We start from the raw sequence: 18,648 nt of genomic DNA, 5'->3' as shown, positions 1-18,648 counted from the left end.
TTTTGACTTCGCTGCCACCCTGCAATGTCATGGAGCCGGGTGGGGGCCATCTTCCCCTCACTTCCCCAGTAAGCTGCGGAGGGCACCGGAGCGCGGCGGAAGCCCCCCTCTCCTGCCGCCGGTAAAAGTGATCTCGCGGCGAATCCGATGCAGAGACCACTTTTATCTTGTAGCGGACCGTCGGCCGAACATGAGGATACCGGGGTTATGGCAGCTAGCTGCTACCATAACAATGATATTTATCCTCAAAGTAAAGACATATAATCGGCATGCGACTGTCCAGAAGTGGTTAAAAGATTGGCGGTTGCCAATTTCAGCTAATTGTTGGCAAACTGAAGCTGTTCAGTTTAGGGCTGGGTTCACACTTCTGCAATCACGGACATCACATGTGATTCGTACTGCAAAGCTGTGCAGATCATATGCGATGTCCGTGCGATGCAAGCTCAGCCAGACTGTATGGCAGAAATGACATCATTCGCACCAAAATGGTGCAGGACCCTTTTTTAGTCTGCACCAAAATCGGATCGCATGGGTGTTAACAGCAGTGTGATCCAATTCCTGCACCATTTCACAATGCGTTCTGTGAACCAATCTTGGGGTGTCATTAGCTTTACAATGACACCGGCACGATTCGTAGATGTCAGTGTGAACCGCCGGCGATTCGCGTGCAATGCGGGAAGCTGCACAGGAATTGCATCGGTTCTCGTATCGCACAAGTGTGAACCCAGCTTAAAGGCTAAGATTATCTTGTTTAAAAAAAAACGCACTTTTTTTGCAAGTTAAAAACGTGCATTTATTACCTTCTCATGAGCAAGCAGAGCATTGCACCCGCAATCAGTGGATCGTGATTGCAATATCAAGCTCTTGCAGACACTTCCAATAGCTATTGGTATGGGCTGGCAGTAGAGGTCGACCGATATTTGGCCATTTTTGATAAATCGGCATCGGCTGATTATCAAAATTAGGCCGATATTTAACATTAACTGTCGTTCCTCCTCCCTTCTCCACACTCAGCGCGGCACTTGATGCTTGCCAGAGCCGCTGAGTGTGTGAAGCTGGCACGTAAAAGAGAGGAGAGAGAAAGAGAGAGGGATCTGTCAGAATTGAGGTTGATGTCGGGGGTGGGCGGGACCCGGCCGCTATCAAACACTAGCCAATGGGATGGGATCTGGGCGGCCGCTACGTGTATGTGGCCCTGCCCCTTGTCTTAAGCAGCCCAATCATTGGCTGCTGTTTGATAGCTGCTGGGTCCCGCCCACCCCGACATTAATCTCAATTCTGACATCTCTCTGTTGTCAGTTTCACGCACAGTTACTCGGCTTAGTGTGAAAGCTGCCAGTGCCATCTGCCAGTGCCACCTGCCACCGCCACCTACCAGTGCCACCTCCAACCAGTGCCATCTGCCAGTGTCAATAGTGCCATCTGCCAGTGTCTGCCAGTGCCACCTGCCAATGCCTGCCAGTGCCACCTGCCAATCAGTGCCACCTGCCAGTGCCTCCTGCCAGCGCCATGTCAGTTCCAAACCAGTGCCACCTTCCAGTGCCACTGCCAATCAGTGCCACCTGCCAATCAGTGTTCTGTCAGCCATCTGTCAGTGCCACCTGCCACTGCCAACCTGTGGCTGCCAGTGCCACCTGCCATTGCCAACCAGTGCCACCTGCCAGTGCCAACAGTGCCACCTGTCAATGCTACTTTCCAGTGCCACTGCCAATCAGTGCCACCTGCCAGTGCCAACCAGTGCCATGTCAGTTCCAAACCAGTGCCACCTTCCAGTGCCACTGCTAATCAGTGTCACCTGCCACAGCCAGTGCCATCTGTACTGAGGACATCAAGTGTGTGGTAGAGTGACAGGAGCAAGCAGGGAGGAGTGGAGTGGGTGAGGTCTTTTTTTAAAAAAAATCGTCCTAAAATATCGGCCACAAAAATCGGCATCCTATATCGGCCGCCCCAATTTCTAAATATCGGTATCAGCCAGAGAAAAACCCATATCGGTCGACCTCTAGCTGGCAGTTTCAGTGCTGCAGGAAGTATCAATGAGCCACATGGGTGGTGATCAGCGCTCATGTAGTCCATTGAGAACTAAAAGTCCGCCTGACGTGGCAGATGGGACTTGTAGCTTATTGAAAGATCATTGTGAACGAATGACACAACTGTTCATGCAGAGCCCCACACAACCATTTCAATGTTAACCGACTCTGGGGGTGAGATTTTTAGCAACAGGTTCAACTTAAAAATACAGTTGTAACATGTTGCTAAAGGTAAACGTGGCTTTTAAACACCCAAGGGAGAGGGAAATTTAACCAACTCTAAATATATAAAGAAACAGCATGTTACAAGTGGAGATACTATGGATGTGAAGTTGGAGTGTACTAGACATTGCTATGGAAAAAAACTTAAAGTGATTGTAGAGCTTCAATTTTTATTTATTTTTTTTTTTAAAAACACAAACAAGTAATACTTACCCCCACTGTGCAGTTCGAGTGGCCCTGATCCATGACTTCTGGGGTCCCTCAGCGGCTCCTCCCCGCATCGTATAACCCCTTAGGAGAAGCACTCGCCGGGGGTTACCTTGTGGCCGCGCTTCAGAGTCCAGCATTTGGCGCCCATAGACTCCAAATGCAAGACTCGGCCCCCCCATCCCTCCATGCATAGGATGCATTAAGGTGAAAAACAAAAAAACAAAAAAAAAAAAAAAAAAAAAAAAAAAAACACCCCCACACACAAGGGTTTACAACCCCTTTAAGAAGCAAAAAAAAAATGTTCTAGGGGAACACCTGGAAATGTAAATTAGGCATAAGCAGTATTCTGAAAACAATACATAGGATCTTGAATTTATCCTGGGAAACCAATAGGGCACCTCCTGGTGTATATGTTTCATATATGCAGTGTGAGATCGAAGACTGATGTCTGACTGCTAGGATCAGGGAGATTTTGGGTAAGATTTGGTGATGTTGCTACTATGCTACTATATTTCCAACTGTTCTCCTTACCTGGAGACTTTGAAAAGAGGAAGCAAAGTGCTGTCTCTAGCAAGATGGATACTTCCGCACAGACACCAAGCAAAAACAAAACAAGGTAAATCAGTAATGCAGAAATGATCAGCTGCAGGAAGACCAGTTAATACTGATAACTTGTCCTATCCTCTCTGTCTGCTTTTTTTTGGGCTCAAGCTCCACTTGAACAAAGCTGGACAGTTTAGTCAGTCAGGTGAGGATATATACCAAATACCAATTTTAATTGAAGTGGAGAGGTCTACAGAGATTGGAGATGGATGGTTGGTCAATACTCTGTGCCCTCACCATCTGTACAAAGAGGCAATATAATATCCGGTATCACAGATTTACTTACTTCCTCGTTAAGGCTCAAAGCCCGCAGAAGAGAGTCCAAGTCATCAAACTCTGCGTAACCAAACCCTTTTAATCTCTCTGGATTGCTGGGTTCACGGGGCAGACGAACAGCACTAATCTAGAGAAGGAACAAAGAAAATCAAGGTTAAAAATACTAAAACCCCAATTACCATTACGGATAACAAAAAAGGTCACATGATCCTGAAACAAATGTACACCATCACACTGACCAAGCATGTACATTTATGCATTGCCATCATTTGACTTCAGAAGAGAACAATCATCCACAACATACTATTTTCTGGCCAATGCTTGTTAGGGAGTGCATGCGGAATGCTAGTAAATGAGATCCATTGCAACCTAAAGATAATCCCCTGGATTGGAGGACATCTCATACAGTATCTATGGATGGCCTTAAAAACAAAGTACTTAAAAAAAGCAAACATTATATATTCCCCATCTAAGCCATTAGTATTAAAAAAAAAAAAATCCTTGAATAAATCTGTCATTATAGAAACATGGGAGGTTACCATCTCTGACCCTTCCTTCTAAAAAGGAAGCATATACCTGGTTGTCAAGCTGATCATCTAGCTTTAAAACTGACCCAAAACAAGTATTGCTGAATTTTTCTCCCACTCCGGGTTAATGACTCAAAGTAAGAGATCATGGGGTAATAGAGTCAGCATAACAGATAAGCAAAGTCCAGTAAAAATCACCTTTCTTTCAGCAAGTCCATAAAAACATGTCCAAAAGCACAAATCGAGGGGGAACAGCATCATCAGCTCATGATTAAGCACTAAGGAATCTTGAAACGCGTTAGCTGGTGATGCTGTTCCCCTATGTGTGTTTTTAGGAATTATATGTAGAACGGCAGCTTACTGCATTTTTAGTGCCACATCCAGTATTAAAGCTAAGAAAAAGACAATCCCCTAATGGTGGACTTTTAAGGCACATGAGAAGTAAAATAGTGTTTTGGTACAAAAATAATTTATTGAGTGTATATTATAAAATGTCAGTCATGACATGTTACATGACTAACATGATTTTATAACACTCAAATTATTTTTGTACCAAAACACTATTTTACTTTTCATGTGCCTTAAAAGTCCACCATTAGGGGATTGTCTTTCGTAACTATGTGTGTTTTTGGACACGTTTTTATGGACTTGCTGAAAGAGAGGTAATTACTGGTATGGTTTGACACATTAAAGTTACTGGTCAACACAGGACGGAGGTTTAGACCAGTCAACTAAAACTGGGATTTCAGGAGGGACCAACTGCCTGTTAGTGGAATTAGTTAGTGAGCACACCTTCAACCAGTTTAGTGGCATTCCTACTAGACCCCCCTCTCACTCAAGCTTTCCAATCAGGTCCAACTATCACATTTTCAGGCAAAGCCGATTAGAAGCTCCATTCAAGTCCATAGGCAGGCCAATATAAAAGGTTACACGTCTGTTTACATGTGTCCATCCAGGTCTAGAGGGGAAAAAAAAAAAAAAAAAAGAAAGAAAAAGATGGCTCAGAGGCAGCCTGATATAAAACAGACAATTCTGTTTTCCTCTGGCTACTCCTAGAACCTTCATGGGTCTGCTGTCAAAATGTGGACAAAAACTAAAAACGGGCATGGACGTTAAAGTGACATCCATCCTGTTCAGCAGCGATTCAACAGAGGATCTGTTCACAGATCCCCTGCTAAACAGAGAGGAAAATGTTCATATGAAAAAAGCACCCAAGGCAGGTCACTGGTGTATCCATGGTAGTTACAGACAGATTTACACATCTACTCTCAAAGGGAAATGTTTTGACGCTGTCAGATGGGACCCAGGACCTTTCAGGGTGTTTCCAGTCAGCATTCTAGAGTGAGGAATGACTCAAGTAGCAGGTCAAATGGAGAATTATTTGCATGTGTAGAAGCTCTAAAAGATCCAAGGCCTAGAACAGCTGGTTGATCCTCCAGATGCAGGGAAATACACATTGCATCAGTGTGGTCCGAAACAATCCACTGCAAATCTGAATCAATGGCAGGAGACAGATGCTTAAAAACAGTCCTTCCTGAGATAAAATATTGGGACTAAACCTTAATCAGATGGTAACAGAGGTCACACGCCAGATTTGATTTAAGGGTTCAGGAAATGGGGTTGAAGCATGCTTACAGTCCCTGTAGGCAGCATATGGCAGAAGCCCAATACAAAAACATGAAGGAAGGCTTGGCCTCACTCAGAGCTGACTCTTAAGATGACAACCCTATAACAATAGGGGTCCCAGGTTCTAGATTACAGGCTTGGGCTCCTTTCTTAATGGGGATACTGGGTAAATGTCCCCAGAATCACTAGAGACATATGGGCAGAGGTCACCCGTGGCAGTGGGATTGCCCTCTGTCTTTTAGTGAAGATATGTTGTGTCCCTGTTGCAGTAATGCAACTAGGCCCAATGTGAAACAGGACCTCAGGTACTCACAAACCCAGGCAACTAGTGCCAATAAAGGTTTTGGGCAACCAGGCCACTGTAGGCAGAGATGTAAGTGGTGCTCCAGAAGCAGAAACTGGTGGGAAAGAAAACGTGGTGCTTCAGCTCGGGTTCTTCAGAGAAAGGGTCCCACCTTGAACTGTCATACTCTGTAATTGGAAAGTGCTCTAAGGCTAACGCGGTATACAATGCAAATTGCCACAATGCAGAGTCCAGGGCTTGAAATTCACACTCAAGGTTAGGCCCACACTTTCAACTTTAGAGAAGTCCAGGCAATGGCCTCCAAGGCTTGTGCTGAGGAATCACAGAAACAAAGCTCCTTTGTAGAGGCCAGCGATTCAGTGCCAAATATTGAGTTAAAGTCAGAGAAAAAATTCCACAAAGTTAAGCTAGCAAAAAATACTTTTTACAGCAAATCTGAAAGAAAATGCACCCAACCACCTTGTATATTAGCAAAAAAATTGAAGTATGCTGGGTAGAGAAGGGGTTATACAGGGGCTGGCTTACAATCTATTTGCCAGTGTCCCATTCTCCTGTGAGTGGCAGTATAACGGTTTCTAAATTCCTGCATCCCTCAATGGCCGAGAAAGAAATCACTAGAACCAGCTTATTGGGAGGAAACAGCATTCAGATAAAGCATTCTAAACTACTTAATCTTTATTCTTACAATACGCCATGGCAATGTAATCATATACCAAACACTTACATTCAAGCCCCTGAAGAACTTTTGGATGGATTCTTCAGACACATCATAGGGAAGATTTCCAAGAAAGGCAGTGAAGGGAGGACTTTTCGGCAGACGACTTCGGTCCACATCAGGTTCACGTGCAGCTCGGGGAGCAGTGGGAAGGATTGAACGATCAATTTGGGGAGCCCTGTATGAATCATCTTCATTACTATGCCATGTTGTGGAGACTGAAATGTATTTAAACAAGAAAAGCAATTAGTTCTGTGCAGTAAATTTTACTTTTAAAATTTTAGGCCTCAGTAAGAGTGTTCATTTTAAGTAAACCATGGCAACAAAACCAAAATCCAAACACATTCTGGTATAATTTTGGCAAAGTTAAGTCTGACTTGTATTAGATTTAATTGCAGTATTCTGGTATTGATCAGTTTCCTTCTAAAAAATACATGAAAAACAAATCTATAGGACTCGAAGCCCTTATATTTGAAGGTAAAGTCTAAGCACACCCACACTGCCTGACCGGTCTCTCCAAGGCCAGACAGTGTTTACAAGCTTCAGTTCCAGTATACGCTGTGGTAGGCAAGCTGTGACCTAAACACTGAAGCTTGTACATGCAGCGAGCAATGTCACAGAATACTATAGCCATCGTGGGTCTGTGCACCAGTAAGGCAACTACTGCAAATGACAAGACTCAGAAGCGTGCTCTTCAGTGTACAAGCCACACACCAGAGAGCATGTAATTTTTTTTGCAAAATTACAGTTGAAAAGTGCACAAATACTTACAGCTGAATTCCAGGATAAACATAACTATTCCTAAAAATGCTCCATACTCCCTCCTAAGCTGTGTAAGAAAGATCTGCATTTTCAGGCTGCACCAGTAATGCAATCTCCTCTGCCAGCTAGTGCTGGCTGCAGGGGAGAGGAGAGAATGCTTAACGGCTGCCAGTGCCTGGGAGTGGTGACATCACCCATAAGCGTCCTATGGCCCATCTGTTATCTGCGCTAAACTGATAAGAGGCATGGAGGAGCTCAGCTATGAGGACAGATTAGCTGAGCTGAAGTTATTCTTTTGAGAAAAGGGAGATTAAGGGGCATATGATCATTACTAAATATCAAAGTGGTCCATATAGTGAATTTGGTGTTGAGTTATTCATTTTTATTAAAAAGAGGACAATGGAGCACTCTGGAGGAAAAGAGATTTAACGTACGAAAAGGCTTTTTCACAGTAAGAGCTGTAAAAAAAGTGGATTAGACTTCCCCAAGAACTAGTTCTAGCCAGATCAGTAGATAGTTTAAAAAAAAAAAAAAAAAAAAAAAAAAAAGGAAGAGCAGGATCCATTTGTAAAGGCAAAAAATTTAACTGGATAACATTTATAGGCAATACCACCAGCAGTAGTTGATCCAGAGATTATTTGACTGACCCCCCCCGGGGGATCAGGAGGGAATTTTTATGTAGTCTACAGACTACATGCAATCTTTACGTTAGAGCTGACTGGACCTCCATCAACTATGTGGACCACAGCTAGCCACTGCGTAAAGTGCTGGCTCTCAAAGGGATGATGTTTGTTATGGTAAAAGATTGTGGGCGTGAAGTCGACGAATTGAATCTGTGCTTTGAAGGGCATAGCAACAGGTTCAAGTCATCATGTACCCACAGACACTTGCCTTCCTTTCCCCACCTTCAGCTGCTAGAAGTGAAAGCAAAGTCCTGTATAAGCTTAGTTGCTGGAGCTGTAGTTTATGTGACATTGTTGATTGAGCATTGTCACATGGAGTTATTTATTTGCTCCTTCACCTTTAGCTCCTGGTGCTGATGGGACTAGCGTTGGAGCACAGAATAGCTAAGCATATTTGCTTGGGGAATGAAGCCAACCTGTTGCTTTAATGTACAAAACAAGAAAGTTTAAAACTCTTTTTACACCAGATATTTTTAAGTTTTAGGCATGAAAAATTTTTTGATATCAATTCACAACAACCACATCATCCAAGCATAAACAAAAGAGCTACTTACCATCTCCCTCCAAATCATCAGTCTCATCAGCCCAGCTGACCGGTTTTGGTGCATAGGTGCTTCCGCCACCACCTCCGCCACTACCACCACCGCCGACACCACCGCCACTGCCCCCATCCTCCGCTAGGAAGTCAGTCAGGGTAAGAGTCTTCCCCTTCTTGTTCTTCTTCTTAGCTAAGGGATTAAAGGAAATATGACATTAAAGCAGGCTGAGGGTAAATCTTATAAATATAAGCATGTAATAAAACTTTTTGTAAGGTAAACCCATCTTTTACGTTTGTAGAAGTAATTCACTTCTTAGCCTCCACAATCAATTCCTCATAAGCAAACAATTAGACGGCTGCCACTCATAAACAAGACCTTAAAATAACCCTTTAATTGCTGCAATATAATCTATCCAATTTTGAGCATGGTTTACAACAATTAAGACATTTTTTTTCCTAGGAGGTAATAAACAACTGGCAGTTGCTGGATAGAATTTTTTATGCAGGTTTTAAATGGGGAAGAGTAAAGCATCAAAAGGTGCCACATGTGCCATTTCCACTACCAGTCATGAATTGTTGAAGGTCCTAATTCTGCCAGCTTTTCTCACCCACAAGCAGATATAGCTGGTGGCAGTAATCGCATGAGAAAAAAAAAACAAAACAGACAAGCTGGTTGTACTGAAGTAAATCGATAAACTTAAGTACAACCAGAAACCCCCATGGATGGATTGAAATTCAGCCGGTTTTTGCTGAACCAGACACATTTTGACTCATCCATGGCCGGCTTCAGGGTAGGTTACACCTGTCAAAAGCTAGTCTTTTAAAATTTGCAGTAATAATGCAGAAACTATTCTGAAATGCAGGAGGCAAGCAGAATAATCTCAAGCCATACATAAAACATAATGAGCAAAGCAACTGTTTATCTTTCTTGAATTTATCTCTTCACTTGCAGCAATGAAGCAAACTTGAGATAATGCCCTTCCCTGAGACAATCCAAGAACACAGTCAAAACCAGAAACATTCTGCATGCTCATTAAAGCGGAGTTCCACCCAAAAGGGGAACCTCTGCTCATTTGTCTCCTCTACCCCTCCGGTGCCATAATTGGCGCCTTTCGGGAGGAAGGGGGGACAGGATACCTGTCTTTGAAAGGTATTCTGTTCCCACTTCCGGGAGTCTGCGCCACATGACGTCACCGCGGGCGCCCCTGTCGCCGGGCCAGTAGGAGAGAGGAGCGGAGCCTCGCACATGCGCAGTAGCGATCCCGGCGTGAAGCTGTAAGGCTGATGGAAACCATCAGCTGCGGTGCCAACTTTGCTGGACTCCAGCACAGGCAAGTGTCCTATTAAAAGCCAGTAGCTGCAGTATGTGTAGCGGTTTTTTTCTTAATTTTTTTTGGGCGGACCTCCACTTTAAACAGATACATTTTACTAAAAGTTAAATGGGCTATGAACTGCCAATAGCCAGACAATTTATGCATCTAAACAATTAGAGCTACCATCAGTGCTAAACATTACTTGGCTCCTCAGGGTAGGGCTTGACAAATCAGCTTTCAATCTAGGAGCCATCTAAAAACGTTGGGAGCCAGTTTTATAAAATAAATTAAAATATTAGGAGCTCGCTGTACTAACCATGTAATGTTAGTACAGCGATCTTACAGCTGTGCTATTGCGTTCTGACAGGGGAACCCCAGAGACCCTCACACCCCCTACGCCAGAACACATTGGTCACTTTGCTGACTGGACAGCTGCTTGTTTTCCAACATAGACACTGGCCAAATGTCAGCCAGTTTCTATTGAACCAGCTGTTACCAGACTATATTTGGCCCGTGTGTACCAGCAGCTTCATCTAGCTATCAAAAAATTATGTAACCCTTGCCCAGGCAAGAAATGAGGGAGTGGGAGTAAATACCTACTAAAAAAGATACTCAAAAGAAGAAGAAAATCCAAAATGTGTAATAGGGAGAGTTAGAATTATGTATTGTCCTAAATGTGATTGAAGGTATGCTTTCATGCCACCCTGTAAAAGAAAATGTATGCTTTCCTTTCCAGGGGTCTACATTCTGTCCTATTCTCTTATTAAAGCACACTACTGCAGAGACTGCCAGCACCAAAATAGGAAAAGGGGGGGGGGGGGGTGGGGGGGGGGGATTCTGGAGGTTTTTGTTATTATTTTGATAATGGGATATAGGGACTCTTCTTCATGCAAACTGCAGTCAAGCCTATTTTTTAAAATAAAATGGAGAAGACATCACTAGACAATTGAGAAAAAACCAGCAACACAAAGCGTGACGAGGGATCTAAACTTCTAGCAAACATTATTATTTGGCAGGCCATACATTATACATTTTTTAAATTTCGTTCAACCATTCAATGTGGATGGAAGAATTACTTCCACAGTACTGCTGTGTTCTGGCGCTGACAGAATCCAATAATCAGTGTTGCTGGCCATCGTCAGTGGCACTGATTGGGCAAACCTGACAGGCTGGCTGTAAAGAAGTGGACTGAGAGAGCCAAATTTCAATCCATGTTGCTGTCAGATTTTTTTTCTCACTGCCTGACTGGTAAAACTACTGACCAGCATGTCTATGGAGTGTGGGTGGAAACCAGAGTAGCAAGAAACCCCACAATGTTCAGGAAGATCATCTAAACTACTACTGTGTTATAGCATCCCCAGCATGCCAGGCTGTTATCTGCTTATTTTTCTAAAATTACAAACATGTAATACTTACCTCAATGGTATTGCATAGCGAGGCCCCAAACCTCCTCTTCTGGGGTCCACGGCGGGCTCCTCCTGTTCCCCATGTACCACCATAGCAAGCCACTTCCTAAGGTGGCGTAACCTACAGGCTTGTTCCCGAGCCGGGCTGTGCACATCCACTGAAACATATGGTGTGGAACGGCCCCACCCCCTCTTCACAAAATTGGATTGACAGCAGCAGGAGCCACTGGCTCTCACCAAGTCCTGAGGGCACTTATGCACAGCACTTGATCGAGATAGAAATCAGTAAGTATAACGGGATGAGGGGGCAATAGAAACACTGGGATATTTTTTTTTGCCTTAATGCAGGGAATGTTATTCCTTTACAATCACAACTTTTTTTAACCACTTTATTGCGACTCCTTACGGTAACTGGCTGCATCAGAGCCTATTTTGAGTGCTTCACAGTAAGGGTGGTGACACTTAGGCCATTAGGACTTTTAAAATTTGGAAAACAACATTTAGTATTTAATCCACTTTAAGGCCTGGTTCACACTTATTGGGGGGGTCCTGGTCCTGCACCTGCAATCATCTCCAAAGGAAAAACACAGGAGATGCATGCGGGTGCCATTAATCCTAAGGTCCGGTTCACACTACTGCAGGTCTACAAGCCATGTTTTGCGTGGACACGGCAGCCCATTTGTTTGAATAAGGTGGGGTCGAAACATGTAAACGCAGGGAAGATGTTCCTGCGTCATTTCTGAAATCGCAGTCTGCACAGAAACCACAAGTGCAGTGCCATTAGACTTGGGTCACACTTGTGCGGATAGTTCCCGCTGTGGGTCCACAACCAATCCTGCAGCCTCCACCACTTGCACAGAAAGCGCAGGAGATGCGTGCAGGTGCCATTAATCCTAATGGTAACCACACCCACTGGAAATCGCACTTGTTTCCATGCAGGCTGCTATATCAAAAATGGAGCAGGATCTTTTCCCTGCGCTTTCTGGAGGAACGGCAGCCAATTCAAATGAATGGATTGCTGTGCCCACGCTAAACGTGGCTCGCAGAGCCACAGAAGTGTGAACCAGGACTAACATTCGGAATAATTTTGAAAAGACCAGTGACAAATTTCCAATTTTAAAGAATAATTCCTGGCATTGGCATGTTATACATCGTTACAGCCTGCCCAATGATGCTAGAAATAAACACCACTACTGCGGCTGCTCTCCTGCACTGTGAATAGAGGAAGTCAGCCACTCAAAGTGTTCTCTGATTGGATGAGGTGAAATGGAAGATTATAACTAATGGATGTGAGATCTAGTCAGGGATATCTTGCTGGAAGTCCAGAAGGGATGGCAGGAGGGGGTAAGGAGACTACAATAAAAGTGCAGTAAGGTGCAGTTATATTAAGTACTAAAAGTGTTAAAATATTTTTTTTTCTGGAATGAACATGAAAGTAAACCAAAATAAAGAGTGGAGTAAAATACCTGTTTATCTTGCCAATAATCTTGTGAGTGAATATAGATAACGTCAGCACAGAAAGTTAGCTACTTCTGAGGACTACCAAATCACATTTTTATTTACTGTAGTCCTCCTATCATGTTTTTGTTGTCCTGATACAGTAGGGTGAGTGAGCAGTCATCCTAAGGCAGTAAAAGTGTTATTGGAAAAATATCCAGATGAAGAAAAAAGAAAATTGTGGTTTAAAGTGTTTGTTACCCCAACATTTTATATTCCTGATATGTGCCTGCTGGACCATGTACCCATATGAAAAAGTCTTCTGCTCTTTGTATTGATTCCTTTGTGTGAAATCCCTGATGTTCCTGCCACTCCCCCTGCTTTCCAATAACTGACCACACTAAGCAGGAGAGCACACTGCGGTCCAGTTCTCTAGCTGTGCTGGGAACTCTGCCTACTCACTTCCAATGATCATATTTGATCCCCGCATAGCCATTCACTGGGAAGATCAGTGTGCTGTTGCTTCTGCTCCACCCAGCTCTTATGCAACTGAGAACAGAGGGAAGGTGATAAGGTGATCACATATAAAAATGGAGGGAAAAAAAAAAGGGGGGTTGTTTTAGAAGGTGGTAGCTTGCAAATCACTAAGTCTCTTCTGTTATAGATGCTTCTACCTGTCTGTCAACACTTTTTAGTTTGTGTACAGTGGGCCATGCATCCACACAGCTCAGTGTACAGTCTCAGTAGAATTTGCTGCTTGAATGAAGCAACTCCTGTTCATGAGGAGTTAACACCACCAACAGGAAAAAAAAAAAAAAATCACCTGAAAGAAATTATAAACACAAGGGAAAGAGGGGTGAAGATGATACTGCAGAACTGGAGAAAGCAAGTTGTCATTTAAAGGATGCTTAGAAGGATTTCACATAGAACAGATTACTCCCTTTGGGAACTGCTAGAGTCTGATCAGCACTTTAGGTTGCATCAATAAAGTTGGATATACATGTAAAGAACGGTAGGAACCGTCCATTTTCCAGTACGTGTGACCTCTCTGTTCAACAGAAGCTAGTAGTTGTACCAGCTTCTATGGAATGGTCATGCTGGAAAACCAGCCATTCAATCTGTGCTTGCAGCCAATAACTGCAGCACTGATCGTTGTATTCTGAATGGGGGGGGGTATTCCTGCATCCACATCGCTTGGCGGATGAGATCTGTGAGTTCAACCAGCAGGTTGAATGGGGGGGGGGGGGGGGGGCCCTGTTTGCATACCCTGCTTAAGACACACAGTTTGACAAGCAGAGATGGGATAACATGAGTTCGGAGATAGCTGTGTGGATAGCATCAATTCACAAAATTCTAACACACACTCCTCATGTGTCACTTGCTAACAAGTAGCCACTTCAGCTCCAGATTTCACCCCTTTCATGACCAGGCCATTTTTGTTATTTAGCACTGTGCTACTTTAATTAAAACATTCAAATCTCATAAGTTTTGACCAAAATGTATTTTGCTACATGATTGATTTAAAAAAAATAAATAAAAGGTTCCCACTGTGTACAATCACAGTGGGAGTTGGGCACGCATCCTAAAACTGGAAGTAAGCAGCGATGTACAGGGTGCGTTGCTTTGCCTATTGCAGGCGGGCAGTCGTTAAGTGGTTGAACAACTGGATTTTTTTTCAATTCTCTCAGGGATTATGGCACTGATCTGCGAAATGGACCTGGACCTCAGCAATCTGTAGTGAGAACATTGATTAGGTAATAGCACTGATCTCTATCTTCATATACCATGTTGCCAGTTTCGTATGGTCTTCTGGAGCCATCCCCAGCCAACAATGTAGCATGTCCACACCTCTCTGACCTTCATTTCCTCCATTCGGTCTGCAGTTTGATGCATTACATATATTATATGCAGCCCTTTGGTGATGTCAGGTGGCCACATTTGAGGGCCCCCCTTAGATCATAAGTTGACAACCATTGTTGTAAATTTTGCTAGCTGACTGGAGTTAACAGTAAATTTCTGTGAGGTGTCAATTGAGAGCAGGAAAAGGAGCAGTCTGAGTTGGTGATCAAATAAGGACTAACAAAATACTACTTTTTCTACTAAGAAAAAAATGTGAAATAAAAATGATACACAAGACAAAACTCACATAGCTTTGTGCCTCTCCTTAGGACTCATCCACATGGGCATGGAGCCCTGTAGAGAAGGAAGAATCCTTGTTTATTTTTCTGTCTTAAAGCATTGCACATTGGCTGTACAAACTCACCCGCACATTTGACAGGTATGCACGGGTACAGAGACCTGGATTCACAGGCTCTGGATCTGAGTCTGTGCAACGGTCCCTGCATACCTGTCAAACTTAGCAGTGCAGAGAGTCCATATAGTCCATACACGTCCATTTGCTAATATGGGTTGCCTGCACGCAACTCCGTGTTAGCAAGTAAATAAAGGACTCTTCACACCATATGGGGCTGACCGCCTATGTAATTGAGCCCTTAAAGAGTATATCTGGACAAAGTAAAACAAATTATGCATAAGATCTCTAAAATACACATTTCCCTATGTTTTATCCCTTTCACTGCCAAGGCCGTACGGACCTACAGAAGTGCCCGCAAGTGGTCAAGTCAGTACAGCGTACAGACCTCCTTTCTCCCTCTCCTATAAGCTTATGGTCACTTCAATGACCATAAGCTTCTATCAGAATTGTTCAGTAGACTTTGCTGAACAATTCTATAACTCTGATCAGAGGATTACAAACCGCTGATCAGTTATTAACCCCTAATGTGACCCCCCCACCCATGTCGCCACTTCCCTGTCCCCTGCCTCTCCACCCTCCCATGTAAAACTGCCCCCCCCCCACTCTGCTGTCCCCTTCACCCCCCGCACTAATCCCCCCCATCCGATCCACCACCCCCTGCTAACCTGCTCCCCGCAGCCAATAGCCGGCATTCCTCCTCTTCCACTCCCGCCGGCTTCGGTTGCTGCATGGGGGTGTTCAGATGCGTCACCTCCCACCAGTCAGATCACCCCTCCAATCCATGGCCGCTCTGAGCGGCATCTTTCCTTCCCCTCCTGCAGCTTCTCCCTACACTGATCTCCGGTGATCTGTCAGGCTGGGGAACGTGGCGGGGGGGTGTAGTAAACTAAGTGTTTACTAAGCTCCCCCCCTGTAGAAGAGGACGCATGCAGCTGCTATAAGAGATATGCTGTATATACTATTCGAGGTTGAATCTGGTAAATATCAGACTCAGATCAAATTTTTTAAAGAAAAAAAAAAAAAAACAAAAAAAAAAAAAAAAAAAAAAAAAAAAAAACTAAAAATGAAGACAGTTTTGTCCATTTTCAGACAGAACTGTAATATATTATGTATGACAGACTCATGTGTCATTGGCCAGTGACTTGATAAAAGCAACCTGCGCATGCTGTCACTTATGCTGGCCAATCAAAAAATGTCTTCCTTCAAAATAAATAATAATTTCATTTCAAGAACCTTTGCTATTGATCCATTTCTGCTGTGCTTTTTGCACACGCGATTTTGCTACAATTAACGTTTTGAATGTTTCAGGCTTTCTTTTGGCCAATTTATTGTTTTGTTAGACAAATTAAAAAACGCAAGTCACAGCAACACACTACATGCTTTTTTGCAGCTTCTCCATTGAAGTCTATTGAACCAAAATAGCTAAAAAAAAAAAAAAATTTATACACACACATACATATATACCGTATTTATCGGCGTATAACACGCACTTTTCCCCCCTTAAAATCAGGGGAAATCGCAGGTGCGTGTTATACGCCGATCCCCTGCGATCCCGAGCTGTCACATCTTCAAAATCGCCGACCGCGATTTGAAAATGGCGCCGCCGGCGCCGAAATACACAGAGCCGGTCCTCGGCTCTTCCCGGCGGCTCTCATTCACTTTCAGCTCTACTTGTAGTCCCGAGCGGAGCTATCCGAACCTACTCAGCTAGGTTCGGATAGCTCCGCTCGGGACTACGAGTGGAGCCGAAAGTAAATGAGAGCCGCCGGGAAGAGCCGAGGACCGGCTCTGTGTATTTCGGCACCGGCGGCGCCATTTTCAAATCGCGGTCGGTGATTTTGAAGCCCAGGATGGCAGGGATAGAGGATCGAAGGCTGCACCGGGACAAAGCTGCACCGAGAAGGCTGCACCGATGGGCATTTACATGTAAGTTTTTTTTCCCCTTCAACTTCCCTCCTAAAAGTTTTTTTTTCCTTAAAATTCCCTCCTAAATTGGGGTGCGTGTTATATGCCGATGCGTGTTATACGCCGATAAATACGGTATTTGCACCGAATGGGTTTTTTGGTGCCGAAACTGATACCGAAAATGAAAAATACACTAGGCCGAAACCCGAAACAGTACCGACACCGAAAGTGACTTTTTAAAAATATTTCTATACAGGAGATGGTCAGAGACTGGGGACACGGTACAGGAGATTAATGCAGCCTCACCAGTGTCCATCAAATGCAGCTTCACCAGTGCATGTCAGATGCAGCCTACCAGTCAGTTGTAGCAGCCTGCCTGTGCCCATCAGATGCAGCAGCCCGCCAGTGCCCATGGCATGCAGCCCGCCAGTGCCTGGTAATGCGATGTCACGCTGTGTGTCAGAGCTGGATCTGAATCGCCATGCAGCCAGTTTCATCCCGGTACTCCCCTCAGTCTCCCCTCCCTCCTCACTCCTGTCCTACACAGCCTCCCCAGTGCCTGGTAATGCATGTCACACTGTGTGTCAGAGCTGGATCTGAATTGCCGTACAGCCAATGTAACGATGTTCCGCCTCCTATGACACAATGATTCCTAGCATTGGATCAGAGTGCTGTCTATTACAAGAGGCGGTCTAGGAGGCAGGACATCATTATATCAGCTGCACGGCGATTCAGATCTAGCTCTGACACACAGCGTGACATGCATTACCAGACACTGGGGAGGCTGTGTATGACAGGAGTGAGAAGAGGAGGGAGGGGAGACTGAGGGGCGCACCGGGATGAAACATGTGCGGCACGTAGTGTCAAACTAAAAAGTTTAAAGTAAAAGAATAAAAAAAAAATAAAGTGTCCCTGTGTGCTCGCACGAAGAAGCGAACGCATACGCAAGTCCCGCCCACATATGAGAAGTGTTCAAACCACACGTGAGGTGCCGCGAACGTTAGAGCGAGAGCAATAATTCTAGCCCTAGACCTCCTCTAACTCAAAACATGTAACCAGTAAAAAATGTTTAAAGCATCACCTATGGGGATTTTTAAGTACCGAAGTTTGGCACCATTCTGCGAGCATGTGCAATCTGGAAGCGTGACATGTTAGGTATGTATTTACTTGGCATAACTTCATCTTTCACATTATGAAAAAAAATTGGGCTAACTTTACCGTTTTTTTTTTTTTTTTTTTTTTTTTTTTAAAAAGCATGAAACTCCCCCCCCCAAAAAACGAATTTGAAAAATTGCTGCACAAATACCGTGCGGGATAAAAAGTTGCAATGACCGCCATTGTATTCTCTTCGATCTCTGCTAAAAAAAACATATTTGGGGGGGTTCTTTGTAATTTTCTAGCAAAAAAGTGATGTTTTACGTGTAGGAGAAAAATGTCAAAATTGGCCTGGGTGGCAAGTGGTTAATAGCCATTCAAACCCCTTTGTGTCAACTTGTGTGCATGTTATGAGGCCAAAATCACCAGGGTATGTAAACTTTTGATCAGGGTCATTTGGCTAGTTTCTGTTGCCATGATTTAAAAAGAGTAAACCCAGTTGATAATAAATGGCTTCAGCAAAACACTAACCATGAGTGAAAGAAATGTTTTTGTGTTATCACGCATATTCTCTGAAAAATGGCCAAGAAATCAAATTCTGACAGGGTATGTAAACTTAGGCTGGACACACAGTTGTGCTCTTTAGTATATGCACACAGACCCATCCAATCTGCAAACACCCAGCTTGTGAATCACAGTAGGCTAGATCTTTGCATTGAATAATTATAGATCAGCATGTAATTTT

The 18,648-nt window shown here is 43.9% G+C and overlaps 1 protein-coding gene across 2 annotated transcripts in view; it reads right to left on the bottom strand.

Moving 5' to 3' along the window:
* The window catches only part of EIF4B (eukaryotic translation initiation factor 4B), a 73,414-nt gene that overhangs the window by 41,616 nt on the left and 13,150 nt on the right, over positions 1 to 18,648 (bottom strand). For both annotated transcript variants that reach the window (XM_073613550.1, XM_073613551.1), the window contains exons 2-4: positions 8,510 to 8,683; positions 6,520 to 6,728; positions 3,349 to 3,465 (exon numbers count right to left, since the gene is read on the bottom strand). In XM_073613550.1, coding sequence (XP_073469651.1) covers positions 3,349 to 3,465; positions 6,520 to 6,728; positions 8,510 to 8,683 — 500 coding nt within the window. The remainder of the gene's footprint in view (positions 1 to 3,348; positions 3,466 to 6,519; positions 6,729 to 8,509; positions 8,684 to 18,648) is intronic.

Source organism: Aquarana catesbeiana, linkage group LG02 (assembly GCF_042186555.1).
Source record: "Aquarana catesbeiana isolate 2022-GZ linkage group LG02, ASM4218655v1, whole genome shotgun sequence".
In the NCBI taxonomy this organism is placed as follows: Eukaryota; Metazoa; Chordata; class Amphibia; order Anura; family Ranidae; genus Aquarana; species Aquarana catesbeiana.
The sequence above is the reverse complement of the archived record's forward strand: the minus strand, read 5'-3'. Positions and strand labels throughout refer to the sequence as shown.